Source organism: Gallus gallus, chromosome 6, assembly GCF_016699485.2.
Source record: "Gallus gallus isolate bGalGal1 chromosome 6, bGalGal1.mat.broiler.GRCg7b, whole genome shotgun sequence".
In the NCBI taxonomy this organism is placed as follows: domain Eukaryota; kingdom Metazoa; phylum Chordata; class Aves; order Galliformes; family Phasianidae; genus Gallus; species Gallus gallus.
Window position 1 is genome coordinate 8,424,900 of NC_052537.1, and position 21,656 is coordinate 8,446,555.

Genomic DNA, 21,656 nt, shown 5'->3' on the forward strand with positions numbered 1-21,656 from the left:
TACAGTCCCATACCGAGTAAAGAATTTATGAGGGCACTCCTCCCCAAATCTGCTTTGTCTTCATTAGAAATAACGGGAAAAAGTTTTTCTAAATGAAGAATTTCTAATTCTACAAGGCAAAAATAAGTGAAAATATCTACTAAAAAATCCAAACAGTTACTTGACTGTTCTTTTCTGCTGTGCTGTGACACACACAGTAATGATAAGAAACAGTTGGTTTCTTTAGTGCCCTGTAAGGCATAATGCACTAACCATGTTAGTCCAACTGAAACTCCATTTAATAAATGTATAAAAACAGTACTGTTTCTAAACATACAAATGGAAAAAGTACTCCAGAGCACCCTCTGTGCCAACAGCATCTTTTTATCCAGCAATATCAAAATGCAGCAAAGATTTATAAACTACGATTAAGAATGTAAACCAGTTGTTAAATTGAACTGAAAAGATAAGAAGTAAAAATGGGAGATGATGTTTCCTTTCATATCCTCTTTTGGACATTAGAGACAAAGTACCACCCAGCTGCCCCAGCAGCCTACTCACAAGAACTGCAGGTACATACCATGCACAAGTGAGACCATGCCACAGCTGCTGGAAAGATCATTAACTTCTTTTTGTGACACACAGCTTTCTGGTCACCAGCCCACCACATTCACACGAGTCACCTCGAGCAAATCAATGTTTAATTCCGGATCAAATAAAGCAGAAATAAGCATGTTCAAAATGCAAACGATCGTTGTTTCCTGGTTGTTGGGTTTGTTGTTGTTGTTGGGTTTTCTTTTTTTCACTGGATGCAAAAGAAATGACAGGAAAAAATGTTCCAGTATAGGCTGATGCATTTAACGTGGCACGGGGGGTAATGATTCCTACCACATGATCCCTCACGATCCTCCTGTTCCAGTCTCTTCTCAGCCTTGGGAATACAACTTGATATTGTTCTATTTCATAATAAATTTTATTTATTGTAATTTAAAAAGTCAGCAGTAACAGAAGCTGTTTTTTACCATATCCCTGCTGAACCAATTATCCTTTGAAGAAGTGTAATTAGTCGCCATGGTTATAAATGTTACCGTAACAGAAGGCATTAATATTATTCAGAACAATTTTTACAAACTGAGTTCTAATCCTCACAGTAACGAATCACAAAAATGTTGACTAAGTCAATCAGAAGATAAAGGTTTGCAGCATGTTCTGTAGGTTGTTTGCCATCAAGTTTCAGCCCCAGAAAATAAATGCACGCCCAATCTGCCCTTATGTCAGCATCACCTAACCACTGGAAGAACATCCAGTCCATATGGGAATTTATTGGATTACATGTATTATACAACATATGACACATTTGATCATTTCCAGTTCAACATGTACAGCTAAACCAAATAACCTTTGATTAAAAGGCTACTCATCCTCTCCTTTAATTGCATCTTTTCTTCCTCTTACAGGTTTGATACCACTTTTCACAAGCAGTGTTATTGTAACTTCACATGCCTTTGCATGTTCAACTGTAACAAAAAATTCTTCCCACAAGGAAATTCATTTTTTCTCTTGTTCAAGCTTCTTATGCTGGACATACCCAGGTTAACAACACATGAAAATCTTTGGTCTCTTCACACTGTGAAGTAGTCTGTAAAGTTAAAGGCAAATAAATCTGTAGAGAAAACTAGCATATACAGGGCACATGTACTTTCCACAACTGCAGCTTGTGTGAATATGCAAGGCCATCTAACTTGGACATCATACACATTGATTCAACTCAATTGCAGTGTTACAGCTTAATCTGAAGCTAGCTATTACGTTCTGTAACTTGAATTAAGTGAATACTTCATTTTTAGAAGTCACAGAGAAGTCCAAACATCCAAAGCATGGTTTTGTTACGTCTTTACATTCATGCACAGATTTGTCACCTCTTCCCTCACAAGCTTTGATCAGCTTTTTCCATCTTCTCAGCTTGCCTCCTCATAGAACTGTTCAGTGTGCTACAAACAGCATTATACATGAGTGCTCCAACACTCCCGCTCAGATACATACAACCAGACTCTGCCTTTCAGCTGTTGCAGCACCTTCTCAATGGAGGCTTCGTTTTCCAGTACAGAGAAAACTTCTGAAACTTGTGTGTTTTCTTCTAGCTGGTTTGCCTGTCAGAGGAAAAATAATTATTGAGAAACAGCATACGTGTCTTATTTCTCTTGTCCAATTTTTGTAGGCTGACACTGAATGTGGAAAAACAGAATCTGCCTATTTAAAAAAGAAACTATTAGGTAGCAAAATGAGATTCACAAATAATAGAAATTCATCTTTTCTTTCCCATTTCAACTGAAAAGCCACGTATTAGGCTGCAGTAAGCTTAAAATGTGGGTAGTAAGATCAAACTGATTAAATATAATAATAACCAGATAATTAACAAGCTTGCACAAAGACAAATTAAAACATGTATTATTTCATAGCTGTGTTAAGCTGCTTAGATCTAAGTTAACAATGTCTTTGTTATAGGAAATCTTTTTTTATTATTATTCTTGCAAAAAAAAAAAAACAAAATTCTTCCATGCAGCTTTTCTCAAACACAGTAGATACCCTTCACATTTTCTATTCTGTAGTTATAGCATATTGAAACAAACAAAAAAACCTCATTTTCCTTAAGTTTTATTACTTAGTTTATATCTACAGCAGGAAAGCAATTTAAATTGCTCTAACTCACGGGACTAATAAGGGATTAAATGTTTCCTCAAGTATCTGTTAGTTTTACATCATATCCCACTATAAAACATGACAGAGGAAAAGGCACAATCCGACCATGTTAAAGAGTGAAGCAAAGAGAATGAATTTGATCACCACTTAACATGAGAGAAGGATGGCTTTAAGAAATTCACGCACACATCCAGCCATACACAATCTAAGCAACATGCACTACATCATGGCTTGCAAAACATGAAGGGGAAATAATGCAAAGTAACAATAAAAAGAGAAATTACTCTGCTTTCTCGTTCTTAAGCACTCTGTACTTGAGACTCTGGAGCTCATCGATGCTCTCTGCAATTGGCTTATTTAGTGTTTCTGGGAGGAAGAGGGTCAGGAATCCCGCAGACAGTCCACTGATTCCAAACACCACGAATGGTACAGAAGGACTAAGAGACTTCTGAAATTACAAATCCATAGCAAAAAGTAACACTGTTTGCTGCTCTTAAATACATGACCTACGTGAACGTCAGGCAAAACCAAAAGGCTACAACTCCCTCATTTGAGAAATTTAATTGCTTACGTGCTGTAAGTAGTCAGGTAAAGAGTGGGCTTTTGTACTGTACTGCATGATAACCACTTCAGCACAGAGCACAACACAGAACTGCAGTTTCTTTCCCAAAAGGATACAGTAGCGGCTACATTTAGACATTTTGCTCATTTATTCTGGAAACTGACTGAATCAAATTCAATTTCCCTTGCAATTATCCTTTTCAAGTAAGGTAGGCATATGTGGCATCATAATCACTAAAATGCCTTTCAGAGACTTTAATACATCTGTTACTTAAAAAGTAAAAAACCTGCTCTTACCATAGTTGGCACAAACGGAGCCAAAATGCCCCCAAATCTGCAAGACATGGAACAGACCCCCAGGCCAGCATTTCTGTTTCAAACAAAGGGAGAAAAATACAAAAGTTTCAGAATATACAACTGCAATCAGCGTGTGGTGGCGCTGTTAGAAACAACTTACATGGTTTGGTTTTGTTACCAATCATCTTCACCAAAAAGAAAAAGGAAGTTTTTCAAGGCCCCCATAGTTACTCCCAGATCTTCTGCCATTAGCTGCTTAAAGGTAAATCCCACCCTTTCACATCCCTCTCAGAAACACTTCGTTGTGCAATCCTTCGCATCAACTTCAGCAGAGAGAGGTTTTCCATCCTACTTGTTGTGGTTTAACCCTGCAGGTGGCTCAGCACTACACAGATGTTCCCTCACTACCCCCCCTTCCCTATGGGATGGGAATTGAAAGGAAACAAACCTAAGTAGAACTCACGGGTTGAGATAAAATCTCATACTATCTCCTACAAAGATAGAGAAGAGGAAAAGCATAATAGTTATGACTATCTATATACACACACGTATGTATGTATATAGAAAGTGATGCACAAGCAACTTGCTCACCACTCCATAACCAATTCCCAGCTAGTGTCCCCAAGCAGTGGAAGAGAGTGATGAACTCCCACCCCCTTCAGAACTCCGTCTGCTTGATGTTCTATGGTATGGAATTTCCTTTTGGCCAGTTTAAATCAGCTGTTCTAATCATGTCTCCTCCCAGTTCATTGGGTCCATTGCTGAGAAAGGCCTTGGCTCTGTACAACACTGCTTAGCAGCAGCTATAAACACCAGTGTGTTATCAGCATTGTTTTTCTCCTAGAACCAAAACATAGCATACCAGACACTCTCAAGAAAACAATTCCATCCAGCTGAAGCTAAGACACTGCCATGTAGGGCAACAAAACCGGATGTCCCTGTGCTGGATGGGGAACGACTTCACAACTTGGCTTGATCTCCAGAGATAACAACCCAAATGGTGTCTCCTGTCCCTTCTGCTGTCTCACATTACACAGATGAAAAGTCAGTGTTGATCTCCAAACAGAAAGTAGCCACCTGCTAGTGTGAGGCTTGAAAACTTCTGACCAGATGGGGCACCAGGCACTGCTGAATTCTGCACACCCTTCAGTTTTCAGACAAGTTTAAATCAACCTCACCTAACCTGTACAGCAAACAAGGCAGGGGTTAGAGGAGCAGGGCCCTCTTCAAAGAAAGGTACAAAAATCCCCATTGTCTTTCATTTCCTGATCAAATGCAAAGCTCTTCCCATCTCCATATGACTCCTACAAACACTATCAGTCCCTTCAGAGACCAACACTGGCACTGTTCACAAGCTGGGCAAGAACCGCTTCACAGCTGCTCTCCTTCCTACATCTCCAGCTTCTTCCTCTCATTCATCATCACCCTCGGTTACTGAGCAGAGCTGCTCCCCCTCAGCCCATTTCCCTTCTCCTAACACAGGAAGGCAGTGACAGGATAAAAGAGGACAAGCCGCGGGGTGACACGGGTCACTGCTATGCCAGAACCACCCACGTTCACCTCCCTTCCTCACAGCCCTTTGCACGGGTTAAGGGAAACAGATGATGGAAGGAGCTGATGAGAAGCCAGTGACTTTGGTGTAATAATAAACAGACAAAGCAGCCTATTCTTTCACACATCCTCTGGGGAAAAGGAAAATAGCAACCCGTACTTCCTCTCTTTAAAGCAACATCGATCCACACCCCATAAGAGAAGGCCAATCACCTCCCCTCCGCCACAACCCCTCAAGAGGCGAGAGGTGCCCGTTTGTACATCAACCATTCATTTAGAAGCATCCTGACCACAAACCCTATGCCTGTCAACATCCATAGAGATTTGCCAGCTCTTTGCTGACAGAGAGGAAGCATGGCAAAAAGGTGATGGTAAATGCAAAATATTTCAATTCCAATGCAAAAGGAATGCAGTTGTTAACACACTTCAGAACATAATTAATTCAGAATTCAGCATAGCGTGGGTTGTGCAGAAGAACGTTTGGGTAACCAGGAGGCACTGCTGCTCGGGAGCTGTGAGGAAGCACTCAAGATGTGCTTATTTAAATTCTTGTTCCCCAAAACGTATTTTAAAGACACATGAAGGAGGGAAAAAAAGAGCTGAAAGCTTGCATACGCTGCAGTACGCAGCACTTCATTTCTAACATGAGTTGTGTTTCTCATTCTTCCATGTACTCGTTTTCGTGAAAATATAAGCGTGCTTCGCACAGTGCTCACGCTCAGGGTAACACATGGGTTCAAATAAGGAGAAGTACTGCTGAAAACACCTAACAGCTCTGCAGAACACCCAATTGGAAACAAAAAAAACACACAAAAAAACCCAACAGCTTATCCTGCCTTCCTTCTGCTGCCTTTGAAGTGAGATGCTTCTCATCACAGGGAAAGCTCCTGCTGGATGAAAGCCAGGATCACTACCGAGCTGAACAAAGACCACCAGATGGTGCTGATGCTTTGCTTTAAAATTAACCAATTCCCCATCACTGTTTTTCTCGCATAAACCCTAATATTTGCAGCTAATTAAAATTTCAGACAGCTATCAAAAACACATTTAAAAATGTATAAACTGTCACATACATGAAATTTGCATATAGTCTAATGTAACAGTCTGTCATATTATTAAGCACGATCTACTACAGAAAGCTGGTGATTTTTGAACTCCTTACTCTGGCATTTTCTCCACTAGCATTCCATACCCTTCACACAGAGCTACTACTGCGCCAGAATATCAGTGCAGATTCTCAAATGAAATAGTGCTTCGACTAAAAACAAAGAACAACAACAACCAACAACAACAACAAAAAGCAACAACCAAAAAAAACCCACTTTCCTAATGACAAACATGTATTTTCAAACGTGTTGAGACACTGCTGTATTTCCTGTTAGGTATGAGCTGTCACAGACTTGGCACTGAACACTAGTGGGGCTTTGGAAGACATTAACATAAATCACGAGAACACAGTGCAACAGTAAAACAGAGTCATTAAAACCTTTTCAGATGTGATTCTCCTGATTCCCAACTCCAGAAAAGCAGAGGGGACAAGGAACCAAAAAACAAGAACTATGCACCAGGAAAGAGACCTTGAAGGACACAGAAGTCTGGACCAAATCACCAAATCCCATTTCAGGCAGCACGCTTTGTCACTTGCATACCAAACCCCAGCCCTTGCCAAGGACAAGCTTGGTAGTTACAAACAGCCAATCCATCTCCACCCATACAAGTTCTACTGCAAAAACCGTGTTCACAGCCTGGCTTTTGTGCCTCCGTAACGTATGGGAAACTGTGAACTCCCCTGTTCCTCCCCCCATAGCCCTTTGATTCCTGCATTCAAGCGATCCATAGAAATACTTCTGAAATACTGTAACCACCAGCCAGGACACCTTCCTGCTCCACTTCATAGTTTTGGTTCTGTTTTGAGAGCAAAGGAACATTCAACTTCTGAAATGCATTACGCTTGAATTGAAGCGGCTAGCGCAATACGTCTCCAATTCCAGGCACATACTTTGGGTACAACTCAAAAAACCATGTGGAGCTGACGGCAGGTGAGGAGAGCAGCATGAGGAGCCATCGGCTCCTGTTCCAGGACAGAAGGAGAGATCTCAGTCTCAAAGAGTTGGTGAGAGCCATGAAAAATCAAGTAAGGCTTCAGCCCGCTTGTTTGTGGATTAAATGCTGTACAACGTATCATTGCCATGCGGGAACCATTAAAATGAGTTGCATTATGAATTTTTAATTAAATAAGCCATACATAAAAGCATTTATTTTTCAAGCAGTAAACAAACAATTATATTGGAGGCTAAAGCATACAGAAGCACTGTATACCTTACTGCATACTCTATATTTATAATTAAGTTACCATACGCTTCCATCACATCATTATGCTCAGTTCTGCAACCTGTAATTTGGCTCCCCAAATCAGCGCTATAAATGGGAAACACGGCAGCTAGCAATGCAGTGCATGAAGGTCCTTTTCCATATTGACATTCTGACTCAGTCCTGGTGGAAATCAACACAAACAGCCCTACGAAGAGCACTAATGCAGAGCACTGTCTGCCAGGAGCGGCCCCTCTCATGGCAACCTGCTTCAATTTAAGGAAACTCACACTGATATTTCAGGTAGCAGTAATTATACAAGCAACTGGGCTTACTGTGCATGAAAGCTGACCCACAAGCCCCATTAGATTACCTCAGCACTGTTGGGTACAGTTCAGATGTATAAATATAAGCGATGTTGAAAGCAGCGCTGACCATCATTTTTCCACACAAAGCCAACAAGGTGGGGCTGAGGAGCAAACCTTTCAAGAAAAAAGAAAACAAACAATAAGTATAAATAGCCTGTTTCCTTTTTACACAATGCTGAAAGCATCCTATCCTTTTTTCAAGAGACTTTCACGCAACAACCAAGTTTCACCTGTTTCTTCAGCTACACACACAAATAAGAACGCCTTGTTGCTTCCCAGCTGTCCTAAAAGCTAGAACAAAAATGAATATGTAGAATCATGTTTAAGACCAAGACTGTCTCCTCAATTTTGGGGGAGTGAGCACTAGAACCATTACAGCTCCAGAACAAGGCGATAAAGCTTCCAGCTCTGCAGTTAGAAAACCTTGCAAGGTAATTGCATCTATTGACAAGCACAAGCAGACAATAAACGTTCCCTGGCTAATTTATTAAATTAATACCGTACAACTTAATTTATCTCAAAAGCTTATTTGCTCCCCAGTGACATCCTGCTGGAACTTTAGATGCAGCAGCTCCGTAATTGTGAAGAATGGATGCTAAGGCCGCCTTGGTTTACTTGTACCTAACCTTCCATTGACTAAACCAGGGTGTAGATCTTTTCCAGTCCCAGTTACTTGGACTTTGGATACGGTTATGTTTGCACTAACCCTTTTAACAAGCAGGGAATTAATTTATTTCTGTTAAGCATGAAAAAGGATGAACACTCCAATTAGGTGCACGTCACCTAAGTAATGTCAAAGTCACATTGCCTCTCAAGTGCTTCTCTCTGTAATTTTGCTTTTCAATAATTTCAGCTCTAGTCCCTTTTCTCCATAAGAACTGCATTATGATATACAGTGACCAGATGCAAAGTGTGAGCCTGGTCTTCAGAGCCCTGCCAAGTGCCACCTAAGTGAGTACATCTCTCTTTTTTCACCAACCAAAAAAGGAGCAATCAAGAACAGACTTGTAAATGTGTTTTAAAACGTAATGCTTCTCCCCCCAAGGGGGCTTAGATTGAATGCTGTATATCCATATGTATTAGAAGAGCATTAGTGCACTTGGGAAGTTCTGGTCTTACTATCAAAACAGAAGAGTCTGTCTAGACAGAGAAATTGGCACTCAGAAGCTCAGGAGTGAATTTAAAGTGCACTTTCTTCTCCACACTCGCTCCCCAAGGGGAGGCTGCTGGCTGTCTGCTGGGGAATTACTGCAGGATTAGAAGCACGCTGGAAACACACTGCACATCAGCTTCCTGGTGTCAGTAAGCTCAGACACAGTCATTGTTCCTCCTCAGTCTTGGAGCGTACGTTTAGTAACGTTCCAGTATTCTGTCTTCATCTGTAACACCATAAAGCTGGAATGCACTTGCTCTTGTGGGGATTCTGGTGACCATTTGAAGGCAATTTGCTAGGTCCAGTCAAGTGTTTCAATGCAGATTCTTTAACAGTTACACTTCACTATTACATTTCATCTAATATCCTTTCGCTTGAACATCCAGCAACAATAGTATGCACACCATTTTGCCTGCACTAGTACAGCTGGGGCAACCATTTTGAACCTTAATAAAAGACAAAGTTGTACTTTGTACAAAGTCCTTACTAAGTTCAAGGATTTGTGCTTCTTGTTAAGGTTCAATCTTACATATAATCTTGCATTAAGTGACTTAAGGAACTTAGGATGGTAAAATGGGGGAAAATGGCAAGAACAGTGCTGATATGTAAGAGCTTGTAGAACTGGAGTTAGGCAGCGATCAGCTTTGATGCCGCCAATGTCATTAAGAGCCTAATTTGGAGTGCCATTACGTAGATTCACCTTCTGGCTGTCATCTTCATGAGAAAGAAGTTCACTTAAGCAGCATGTAAAGAATTAAAGGAACCTTTAAATTTACCGCAGAAAAAATACCCACCAAGAAAGGGTTGTTGTCAGCACAAAGGGAACTACCCAACATCAAGCTGGGACAAAACTGGTTTAAAGAGCTGGAAATTTTCTTCCTTCAGTGGAAAGCTATCAATGAAAATCACAAAAGGTAACAACTGCAGGTTCAGTACAGTCAGGTAAATCTAACTATGTTACCCATGGGCTACAAGTTCTCTTTATTTACTCCACTATAAAACAGACACAAAACTAAAGAGCCTTCCTGTTTTACAACAACTTCTGAAAGAAAGTAGCGTTATGTCCCAATTCCCCTCACCACCTTCCAGTCTGATATTCAGTTGTATTGAAACCCCACTGCATCCACAGAAGTGCATCATGGCCATCAATCCCAGAGCTGACTGTCTTTCTGCTTGAGTGACACAGAGCGCCCTGGCCAAGAACCAGCTTTACCACAAAAGAAACTAAGACGCTGTCATGGCATTCACGTAGACTCCCTTAAAAAAAAAGGGAGATTTCCTGAAACTTAGCAACTCTTCGGGAATTACTGCCCTATCCTGATCAGTGATGATTGCTTTTCATTCTTTTCTTTTTTCATTTATAGTAACAAGTACAAACAGCAAACAAGGAAGGAATGGTCTCAGTACAAGAAACAATGAAGTGTCTGAGGATTTGAATTAATGCAAACACGGGAAATAGGATTACAGCACATTTTCTCTCTCACTGCTTTTCTTTCATAGACGTTTCCAAAATCAATCTGAAATGGGTGCCAGACAGCATTCACATCTGCTGAGGATAAACACAACCTACAGATGCGTGCTTTGTCATCACATCCCTGCTGCTATTGGTTTGAAATACAACTATGACAAAAGCAAGGAAAGCAGATGCTGAGGGAGCGCTTCTCGTTGTTAGTGTCATTTAGACCTACATTTTCATTGACTAAAGTAAATATCGATACAAAAAAATGCCTGCACTTGAAATGGAAATAAAGTTATTGGGTTTTTTTTTAATGAAGAGCGAGCCTTTTAACTCAGGAAAATCTCAGTTCCTTTTTCTTCAAACACTGTATGACACCAAAATAAATATTAAATTATGCTCTGTGTCTCCCACTGCCAATACCTAACTGAGATTACAGCCCTGCAGTTCTGTCATTAAAGGTGGCATTTTTGGATAAACAGATTAATAGTGATGAATGAATGCAGTGACATTACTTGAAACAGAACCTGAGAGCTCAATCTGACCACCAGAAAGCCAAGAACTTGGAAGTAAGAAAAACTTGGACACGCAACAGGTTCTAGTAAGGGAGAAACTGCATCTACAAGATGTTAGAAGCAATATAGATGGTCCCTGGGTTCCTCATGGGCCCTGGAAGGGAAAGACAGAGAAAGAGAGGGGGGTATAAACTGACACACCCTGGAATTTGTGAACAAGAGATACTCAATGCTCCCCAAAAAAGCTACAAAACAACATAAAGAGACAACGTACTTTGGCAGCACTTCATACTTACCAGAATTTTTTTGCAAGAACATGGTAAATATACAGGCAAATCCTGCAAACATCAGAAACCACATCATAGTTCTACGCCTTCCAGACCTAGAAGGATAAGAGTTCCAACATGAAGGTGAAAAGAAAGTCCTTCACTATATTTTGACACTCTCAGAAAAATACCAGCTGAAGTACACAGCAACATTAATAACAGTTATACACCTATTTTACCACAGTAAGTGCTTCAGGTCTTACACTTCCCCTAGTTCTGTGCACCAAGGACCTCTTACAAATGCTTCCTATTTCACAAACAAAGATACACGTATACATACACACACACACACATATATATATACATATGTACTTTTTTAGCTACTGGATTTGTAGCCTTGAGAAGAACCCATCTACTTCAGCAAGAACTCATGCTGTTTTTTGTCTTCTCTGTAGTGAGTGAGGCAATGGGCTCTGTCACTAAAAGGGCATCATGCAGCACACACTCAAACATTAAAGTAATATGAATTAAAAAGTATATATAGTGCTAACACTTCTTAATCTGTACTTCTCTTACAGAACTTAGCATAAATGCATGCAGTTAAAATACAGCAAAACTTCTTCATATGCTTTTCCATCTAAAAGTATGCATATAGAAATAAGCAACGGTTATTTCATCTGCCTCATGTTTTAAAATAAAAGAGAAATAGCCAGGATAGAAACGCACCAACCCAAACAAACAATGCTGCAAAGCGTACTTCGGTTGCAGTTGGTAGGCAGTACAAAATCCAAGTCACTCTGAATAAAATGTGAGAGATATACACGCAAGCTGTAGGTACAGAAGTAACTGGGCTACTCCTCTTTTTTTCCCTCAAGACTATCAGACCTCTCAGTTTTTAGTCACATTAATCACTGAGAATCTCACACCTCGAATAATTCAAAAAGTTGAACACATCTATAAAAGGAAAAGGTAGAAAACTCGAAGTCCCATTTCTGTACCAACTGCAGAAAAGCCTTCAGCTGACCAAATTCCTGATGAATCCACTGCTTTAGAAGAACCACAAAGCACCTTCCCAAGAAAAATGCTAACATTCTTTTAGGCTGTATACAAATACATGCAGAAAAGTAGGAAATAAGTTTTTCTTACCAAGATTTCTCAATAAAGAATATGCAGAGTGGAAAGGCCGGAACTTCCACAAGACCATAAAGAGCAACATTTAAATAAAGATTTCCTCCTAATTCACCAGCATTTAAAGTTAGCCCATAGTACACAAAGCTGCAGACGTACCTACAAATAACCACAGAAGTTATATCATGAGCGTATCTAGTCTTCAAGGTTAAGAATTAAAAGGCGAATTATGTCAAACTATGGGTTAGCTACATTAAGTTAGTATGTTAAGAAGAGAACTCTCATTTTGCCCAAATGAGAAAAAAAAAATGCAGAGAGAATAGTTTCTATTTAACTCAACTGTACGGAAGGACAAAATAAATGCTCACAATATCAGATTGGTTTCGGGTGTTTTTTCCCTAGCTTAGTCAACTGATGCTTACCTGCTTTGAGGGTTGATTTTTTTGTTCCAAGTTGCACAATTTTTCAAAACAGCACCTAACACAACTATGCAAGCGCAGATCTATGAGATGCACCTTAGGGCTCTTACTCTCACTTCTTACATGCACTCCAGTTCTTACTCCAGGTCTCTATGACTGCCTCATCCACAAAGCTGTTTTCTCCTTAAGACTGGCTCAAGTACACACCACCCTCTCAACTTCTGCTTCAGCTTCTCTTCCCAAAGTAAACACTATGTTTTCAGCAAATTTCGTACTACTAGGTCTTGAAGGAACATCTAAATAACATACTAAAAAGAAAATCCAACAGCAGTGACAATGAAATGCCAGCCTCACAACACGCCACGCTTATTGTTTACAAGTGTGAACTGACAGATTTATGATTACTCTGGGGCAGTATTTTTATGAGAAAAGAGTAACCATTTTAATAGTTTCCTCACGTCTGACTCATTCACAGCATCCCGGTGTCTCATTACCACATACCAGATGTACATGAGTATGACGGTTCGCCACCGAAGCACTGGGTGTTTTATTAAGTGTAGGATACCAGGGGGCGGTTCGTCCTTCCGCAAAGTTCCTGCACTTGGTTTTAATTTTAGATTTAATCTTTCTTTTCCATTACCAAGGGCAATATATTGCATCACATCTTCAGCTTCTGCAGTTTTCCCTTGGGAGTACAGCCATCGTGGCGACTCTGGAAGCATGCTAACAGGAAAGAAAGAGAAAAATCAATGGCGACAAGTTCATTCCTCAGTAAAATCAATTCTACTGTTCTGCAAATCAGTCATCAAAACAAAAAAAAATGATTGCATCAATGCAAAATTCACAGAAAAGCATTTTATCTGCACTGTTATGCGTATTAAATTTAGTGTACTCTGTAATAATAACATGCAGTTAACCTCATAGAAGGACGGTTGGAAATGCTTGTCAAACACTTTGACATGACAGCCACATCGTGACTTGTGCCAAACTAACTTCCTTGGGAACGCTGTGCTACTAACCAGGCATTAACCACGAAGCATCTCAGTGTTCAATTACTCAAAGGGCCAGGACAAAACTTGGTTTTCACTGAGGTTTATTTCAAACTTCTGCGACACAGGAAAGGCTTCAAGTTGAAGCAGAGAGTAAAGAAACTTCACCACGGACTACCTGCCAAGCTTCAGTCCTTGTTCCTTGCTACCTGCTGAACTTGTAAACCTCATTCATAGAATCATAGAATGGCTTGGGTTGGAAAGGACCTCAAGGATCATTCAAGCTCGAACCCCCCTGCCGCAGGCATGGCAGCCAACCTCCATATCTAATACTAGATACTGATATCTAATACTAGACAAATTCCCAAATACAATCACAATATCCTTGTTCACGACTGCAGCTCACAATTCCTGCTTTATTCAGCTTGCAGAATGCACTGCTGCTTTTGTAAGAGTCATAGTGCAAAGAATGGAATATTTTATTTCGTACCCCTAGCAGAGATATACTGCCCTCAGCACAAGGATTGATTATCTCAAAGGATCCCAGGGATTGTTTTGTTTTGTCTTTAATACCTGGGGAAAAACGACTCTATATCCACCAGAAACACAGTATCATGGACAAAAACACGGTGTAGAACACCTTTCCCCACCCAGAAGCTTTGTTTTCCTAGGCTACAAGAAAAATACTTTCTGGGCATTCTTAAACAGAACTTATTTCAAGAGCAGATTTATCTAAAAAATGAAAAATTACAAATCAGAAAAGCTTTTCTATCTATGCTGTATGCCACGTGTTCCATGTATTACTTCAGATACAACCTATTACACTAACAATTCTTTCATTTCTTCTACAGCTCTAACTGGTGATACGTTACGAGCACATTCTGTAACCACACAAGCCAGACAATGCTAGCACTTTCAGACCTTTAAATCCTGCAGTACTTTGTAATTGTTTTTATAATAATGTCTATGCAGTAATTCTAAACAGGCAGAGCACTCAAATACAGTAATGATAGGAACAGAACCAAAACAGACCTGAAAAACGTGCAGATCAAAAGCATATCAGACACAAAAGGCAGTTCCAAGTGCTCTCAGTCATCTGCCTTTGCACGCATGCACGTCTCAAAAAGCAATCCCCAAAACCCTCTAAGAGCACTTCCAGAACTTCTCAAGCACCGAAACCCTCCTTTGGCAGCAGGCCATGTTCCTGGCTGACGTTTCTGAGTACGGCCTCTGGCAGCCCTCCCTGCAATCAGGCTTTATGAGGCAGCTGGCACGCAGCTGCTCCACACTGCACTGGCTGCCACAGCTGCACAGCGGTGCAGGCTTTGCTTCGGGGTAGCCCTGACCTTCTGCTCCACCTAAAAACTGCTTCTTTCTTCACTATGATTTTCTTCGGCTTGGTTCATAAAAACACAGAAATATCATCCTTATTTATACCACTCTTGAATTACGACAAGAAAAGCTGTCAGATCAATGCCTATTTTTTCTTCCTACTATAAGTCACGTTGGTCACTTACAAAGAAAGGAGGAAGAAGATGACTCCCAGAGTATTGGATACCAATGCCAGGTAGCGCCACTCTCTTACATAGTAACCCAGTAAAGCATACACAGCTATGCCAACTGCAAATGTCAAATTAGTTAACGAACCTGGAAACACAAGAACAAAAAGGTGACTACAGACAACACTGGCAAAGAAAAAAAAAGTAGAAACATTAAACTCCAACCCCATGATAAATCTAAACAAAATAGCAATAAAATCTTAACCTTGGAAGTATCTTTATGGCATTTAAGCTGGCTCCAGTATATTGTGCAGTCTTAATGAAGAAGGTCTTTGTACAACTGGAGCAAGGGAAGGTGAGCAGGGCTGGTCTCCCCCCAAAAACAAAGGATGGTACACAGGACAGACCAAGAAATGAGCAGAAATCCACAGACCAAAGAGAAAACATAGGGATAGGACAGTGAAGCGTTGTGAGCTATTTAAGTTTATTAAGGTGATCTTGAATGAAGGTGGAGGTCTGTAACAGACACTGTAAGAAAGCTATGAAAGCACAAGGACTAAGTTCAGCATATAGAGAGCTGCAGCCCAGAGGCACACTTCAGCAAGCTTCTGATCAACAGGTGTAAATTAAGATGGTGAAATATGGAGTCAACTTCCATTCCAGGAGTCTACCAACAAACCTCTGCAGGCTAACACAGGAGGTCCCACACTAACCCACAAGCTCCCAGCTACTGCACACGCAGCCTACCCACAGCCAACAGCTAGCAGAGCTCCTTGAACACTGCTGGGCAGCTTCCAGCAGCCTCCTCTCCTGCAGCCCCTGATCAGTAGTTCAGCACCTCTTTACCAACAGCTGAGCAGGACTAGAACAAAGCACCTAAAGTGAGAAGCAGCAGGAAACGGGCATCCCGGCGGTCCGTCTGGGCTGGCCCTGCAGAGAGAGAGGCTGGGAAGTGCTGGGAAGAGCAGAGACAGACACAGGAAAAGAGGGGTGGGAGAGAAATGATGTGAGTCAAACAAGCAAACCCAGGAAAGAAATATCAGCACTTGAAAAGCACAACTGAAGCAGAAAGCTATAACCAAACCGCCACGGCCTTCTACATCCCTAAGAGTCCCAAGGAGAAATAAGAGAAAAGAAGAACAAGGTCCTGGAGAGCAGAGAGAAATACGCTCGCAGCCAAAGCAAGTCAGCAGTTAGACTCAGTTTTTCCCCCTGTTGCGTTGGCCAAAAGGGCTTTGGGGTCCGAGCTGCTCCCATTTTACAACATGCAAGTGTTACATTTATCTTAAGCCTTGGCAGCAGCGCACGAAAAAGGACATTTAGAAATGGTCAGTACATGCAGCAGACAAAAACCCTGCATCACTGTGTGGGGCAGGGAAACTTGAATAAACACTTGAAAAAATCTCTTCCCAAGATACCAAGCAGTACCACTGAGAAGTTGGCAGAATCTGACAAAACACATATTCATTCTTTTCATTAGGTATTGCAGTGCACAAATAAGGGTTTGTTATTTTTTTCCAATCAGTACATCTATTTAAAAGCCTCAGTTTTGCTATTCCTCCAACAAACCCAATCCTGTATTTGCCATTTAGGCAGCACCCCCACAAAACTCAGAACTCGGATGAATCACACCATGTTCATTTGGCATGCCACATGCTAACTTCACGTTGTCAATGCCCACACCTGCACAAAGCAAGGCACTGGTAGTCAGAACAGCACTTGGCACAGAAATCATGATTAAATAGTCTCAAATCCCACCTGTAAACGACCAAAATGATTTTCCTACATATTCTTGTGTCAGGACAAAAGACACAAGAGCCATTCCACCATTCACAATTCCAACAAGAAAACGTGAAACCGCAAATATGCCATAATTTGGAGCTAATGCTGTGACGTACCCAAAAACGATATCAAAAAATAGACCTGCAGAGAGAGAAGAAAATATGATTACTACTTATGCTATGCAGCTCAACCTCAGAAGAAAGGCAGAGAGCACAGTGAGTTACTGGCTGTAATGAATAGCATATACAGCACTCTCACTCTTATGTTTGGCTTTCTGAAGCTACACCATACTAACATTACAGTCATCCCCAAGTCCCCACCATGACAAAGTTAATACCTCCTTGAGACAATCTTATCATTAAAAAAAAAAAAAGACCTTTTGGTTGCAAGCACAGCTGAAAACCAGCACCAGGACATGAGCAATCCATTCCAAAAAGGCTGACGTAAATGATGCTTCCCTCCCCCCAAAAAAGAGAATATTTTTGCAGGGGTACATACAGTCAGGCAATACTTGCAGCACTACGCTCAAATAGCAAGTCATAGCAAAACCAGGTTAGTTCATATCAGCCTTTGATATTCCGGTGACCACTGTGCTGCTTAGCACACTCACAGGAGCCCATTTCAGTGCTGCTTTCATCTGGGTGAAATGCTGATACAGATCACTGACTCCACACCATTGGTGGGGCAGGGTGGCCCACATGTAGGGCAGAAATGGGGATGTTGCTATCCAGTAGAGTACTCAAGGAGAACGTTTAAAGCCTTACCTGAGATATATACTGGTTTCCTGCCCAGTTTATCTGACAAAGGGCCAAATGTGATATTTCCAATAAGCAATCCAGCAAAAAACAGAGATGATGCAAGGCTCACTTTGTAGGCTTCTTGTTCAATTAGATACCACTATTGGAAAAAAAAAAAAAATGTAAATCACCTTATCTTAGGTATTAATGCCAAATTGCCAGCTTTCTCAAAAACAAAGACAACTACTAAAACTTTTCTGGTGCCATTTCCCACTGCTTGCTTTATACTCAATGACAGGTTTGTTCCAAGTTTGATAAGTGAGCCAACCCCTTTACTCTCTCTCCTCAAGAAATATCATTATAATCTCAGCTTCTGGTTTGTTAAGTTTAACGCAGTATCAAGATTTGACAACTTAACTCACCTGTAAACTTAGGGAAGTTTGAATTTTTAACAGCTTGGCCATCTCGACACTGAACAAGCTCAGTTATTTCAGTGAACTGATAATAAAGCTCACTAACAAGAATTAAAAGTGCTTACTACTGCAGTATTGGGACAGCTACTGCTGTGCAGCCACAATTCCTGGAGCTGGTCCCCCTCAGGGTACACACACGGAAGCGTTGAAGAGAAGCAGGAAAGGATCATGGAAAGATGTCCAGTCGAAGACTTGTTTTATAAGAGCTTTAAGAAATACTTACTGACTGCTCAGTAATGGTTTTAGTATTTTACTCCACGCATGTGTTTACGATCTAACTGAAGTCACACACTAATGATGCTTTTCTTTATAAAACATACTTTGGATCTCATGCAAAAGCCCAACTGAGGCAGCATAAGCAAAAATTATGCTTGTGCATAAAGAAAGAAAAAGAAGTGCGGTGTGCTGGAAACAGAAAGCACCAAACATTCCCTGACAAGAGGAAGTGGGCAGCCAGCCCACCGAGATCCGCGTTCACAGCAGCACTGCTGGGATTACAGACATTGCTCACATCGTGGTTGGGAAAGAAGCATGATCAGAACAGTCCAAGTGATTTTCCAGGGAACGTAACTACTTGAACGCAAAGCTCTACCCAAAGAAATTATTGGAAACCTGAAAGGAAGTCTAGTTGGTTCTATGTGGATGTGCATCCACACCAAGCCAGCATCGTGCTGACTGTGTAAATGACATCTGCAGCATTTCCTTTTGGGAAAGGAAGAAGGATCCTAATGCCATTTGCCTTTTTGTTGTTTGTTTTTGAGAAGTAAGGGGATTAAAGAGGTGGGGGAGAAGACTTAAGACCAGAATCCTATACTGCACACTATGGCCTCGGCACTGCGGCATCAGACTCAAATTCATACAGATCCACACAGACGACCAGGAACTCACAGGATCTTTTCATTACAGCGCTGTGAAGCAACCTCTGCTCTCAGCAAGCGAGCCCTGACCCACACGGGGCAGTGCGCAGGGGACACGGCTCCATCCACCGCTGCCCACCAGCCCCTGCATGTCAGCGGATGGCAGCAGCGGGATCTCACTGCTTTCACAGGGCACCACTTCAGTCACGTGTGCTCCATTTTAGCTCTTCAGACAATCGAGGGAGTTGCGAATACTCTGGGATGGTAACACTCAGCAGGGCCGTCTCCGCAGCTACCTTCTACTACCACGCTCTGCTGGGCAGCAGATTCCCCCCTACTTTGATAGACAAAGATATTGCTTGTGTATGCTCAGGAAGAGGAAAAAAAAACTAAGATTTGGGAGCTACAAAACATTCCTGGGCACAGATCCTCAGGAAACTTCATGTGGAAAACAAATATCACAGCATGTCCTCTCTGAGGCACAGAGAACCGCTGGAGTAAGGCCTCCATACGAGCCCTCCTCAGCACACAAATTGCAAACTCCTGCTTCTCACCTGCGCTGCTCCAGGCTGATCTGAGACACAACACAACCTTGCGGTCCCCAGGTATGGCTGTAAAGCTCAAGTTCTCAAAATTAAAAAGCCATTTTGTCTTTTGCTATGGTTATCTTCTGACCTGCTCTCCTCACTCCATACAAACACAGATATTTGACTGATACCCATCTATCTCTGCATCTGAGGGTGGCAAACGACAGGGAAAAGAATAGGGCAAAAGACAGCTTTTGCAAACTGTTACCTGTGCTGCTCACCGTGCCAGTGGAAGCGCCCCTGTTTTACCAAGTCTGACAGTCATCAATGAAGTAAGTGTAGTTTAAAAGAGCACATCCATCTGCTTTATTTGCATAAAAGGAACCGGTTGACTGCAGCTCGCCTACAGGAACATTGCCCACACTGCCATCACCGTAACAGACATCCGCAGGCTCCTTACATCCATACAGCAGCTGGATTTACTTCCAGCCCCCCAGCATCCAGCGCTACATCACACATCCCACTGGCAGTCGGGAGCTGAAAGGTGACCCTGGAAGTCACGCTCATTCCAAAGCCTGTTTCTGACAGGAGATGTGAGCCAATATTGGGTCCAACCTCTCCTTACGTGCAGTCACTGCGTTTTCCCAAGATAAGATAAACATTGCACGGTCATCATTCTCATTAGCAATGACTATTAAGAATACACGAAGAAAAGTGAAAACAAGAGAAATAAGTTTTCATGCAAACCAGTATTGGTTTTACACTAGGAAAGCTAAGCTAATAATTTAATTGCATGCTTTCAGGTTAGAAGATAGGAATAAGAGCCAGATGGGTGGCTTCTGCTGACGTTTAAGAGCGCAGCAAAGACTCGCACTGGCGGCAAAAAGCCCCAAGGGCACAGAAAGCAGAGCGGCCGTACTCACCTCGGTCACGATGGAGGTGAAGTTGCTCAGGAAGTGGACGCGCTGAGCGCCGCCGGCTGCAGCCGCTGCTCTCTCCACACGGTATTGGGGCACGGCGCCGACCAGCACAATGAGCACGGACTGACACGCCACGTACACCTGGCAACGAGACACAGCCGCTTAGCCCAACACAGTTCCCGCTCCCCCGAGCCCCGCGTACGACACCAGTTCCCGTTTACTCAGCACCGCAGCCCGCTTGCCGCAGGCACACGGCGCTCGCCCCCAAGCGCACGACCCACAGAGCCCCGGGCGCGGCGCCGGCGGCACCCCGCGCCCCCCTCACTGCTCGCTCGCCGCGCTCTCGGCAGGACATACGAACAACTCCAGCCTGGCTTCCCGGCCAGGAAGCGACGCCCTTCAAAAAGTGGAAGCCGTATACACGCAAATAAAGAAACAGAAAGCGAATCGACTCTGCTAAGTGGAAGCCGCGCGGAGGCCCGAGGGAGCGGCCGGCTGCGGCACGGCCCCCCGGGGGAGCGGACCCGCCGGCTCCTGACCTGCAGCAGCACCAGCAGGGCGGTGAGACGCCGCTGCGCGCCGCCGAATTCTCCCGCCGCGCCGAAGGCCTCCTCCAGCCCCGCCGCCATGGCCCGCCCGCCCGCCACGCCGCGCTCAGCTGCGCCCGCCCCGCCCCGCCCCGCCCCGCCCCGCGCTCCCCGCCCTCCTCACCTGCGTCCTGTCACAGCGAGCCGGGCGCTGCTCCGCGAGGCTGCTCACAGGGCTCGCGCTCGTCAAGTACGGCTCTAAGGAAGTTTTCACTACGAGAGCTGCTTTCCCCCTCCCTCGAGCTCGGTTTTAGGATAAGCAGCGTGCTTCACCGGCGGTCCGCCCAGCACACGGCCAGCAGCCGCAGCCACCTGCGGCCGGGAGAGCTGACATCTGTGGAAGAGCCGTGCAGCGCACCGGGAAAGCCTTCCCGAGTCATCTGTACCCTCTTGGGAAATGTTTTCTCGCTTTGGCTTTACCCGGGTAGAACGCCTCATGAAAATAGGTGGCTACTGCATTCGCCAGTTACCTTGAGCAGGGTGCATTGAATCCGAGTCTCAACCAACGTCAGGCTCCGCAGCAAAATCCCAGGGGCAGTTTAGTCACCAGGTGCTTTCAGAAGGCTCCTCAGCGTTCGGACA

General features: G+C 42.9%; 1 protein-coding gene across 1 annotated transcript; it reads right to left on the reverse strand.

Annotated features, from left to right (window-relative positions):
- Positions 1–928: 928 nt before the first annotated feature.
- Positions 929–21,142, reverse strand: SLC22A15L (solute carrier family 22 member 15-like). Its single transcript, XM_015288144.4, has 12 exons — positions 21,027–21,142; positions 20,491–20,628; positions 17,738–17,870; positions 16,950–17,114; positions 15,210–15,339; positions 13,205–13,426; positions 12,303–12,443; positions 11,187–11,272; positions 7,772–7,880; positions 3,538–3,610; positions 2,964–3,127; positions 929–2,129 (listed from the first exon to the last, which is right to left on the reverse strand). The coding sequence occupies exons 1-12, from the start codon at positions 21,114–21,116 to the stop codon at positions 2,117–2,119; spliced, it is 1,464 nt and encodes a 487-aa protein (XP_015143630.2). The 5' UTR covers positions 21,117–21,142; the 3' UTR covers positions 929–2,116.
- Between the last annotated feature and the right edge of the window lie 514 nt (positions 21,143–21,656).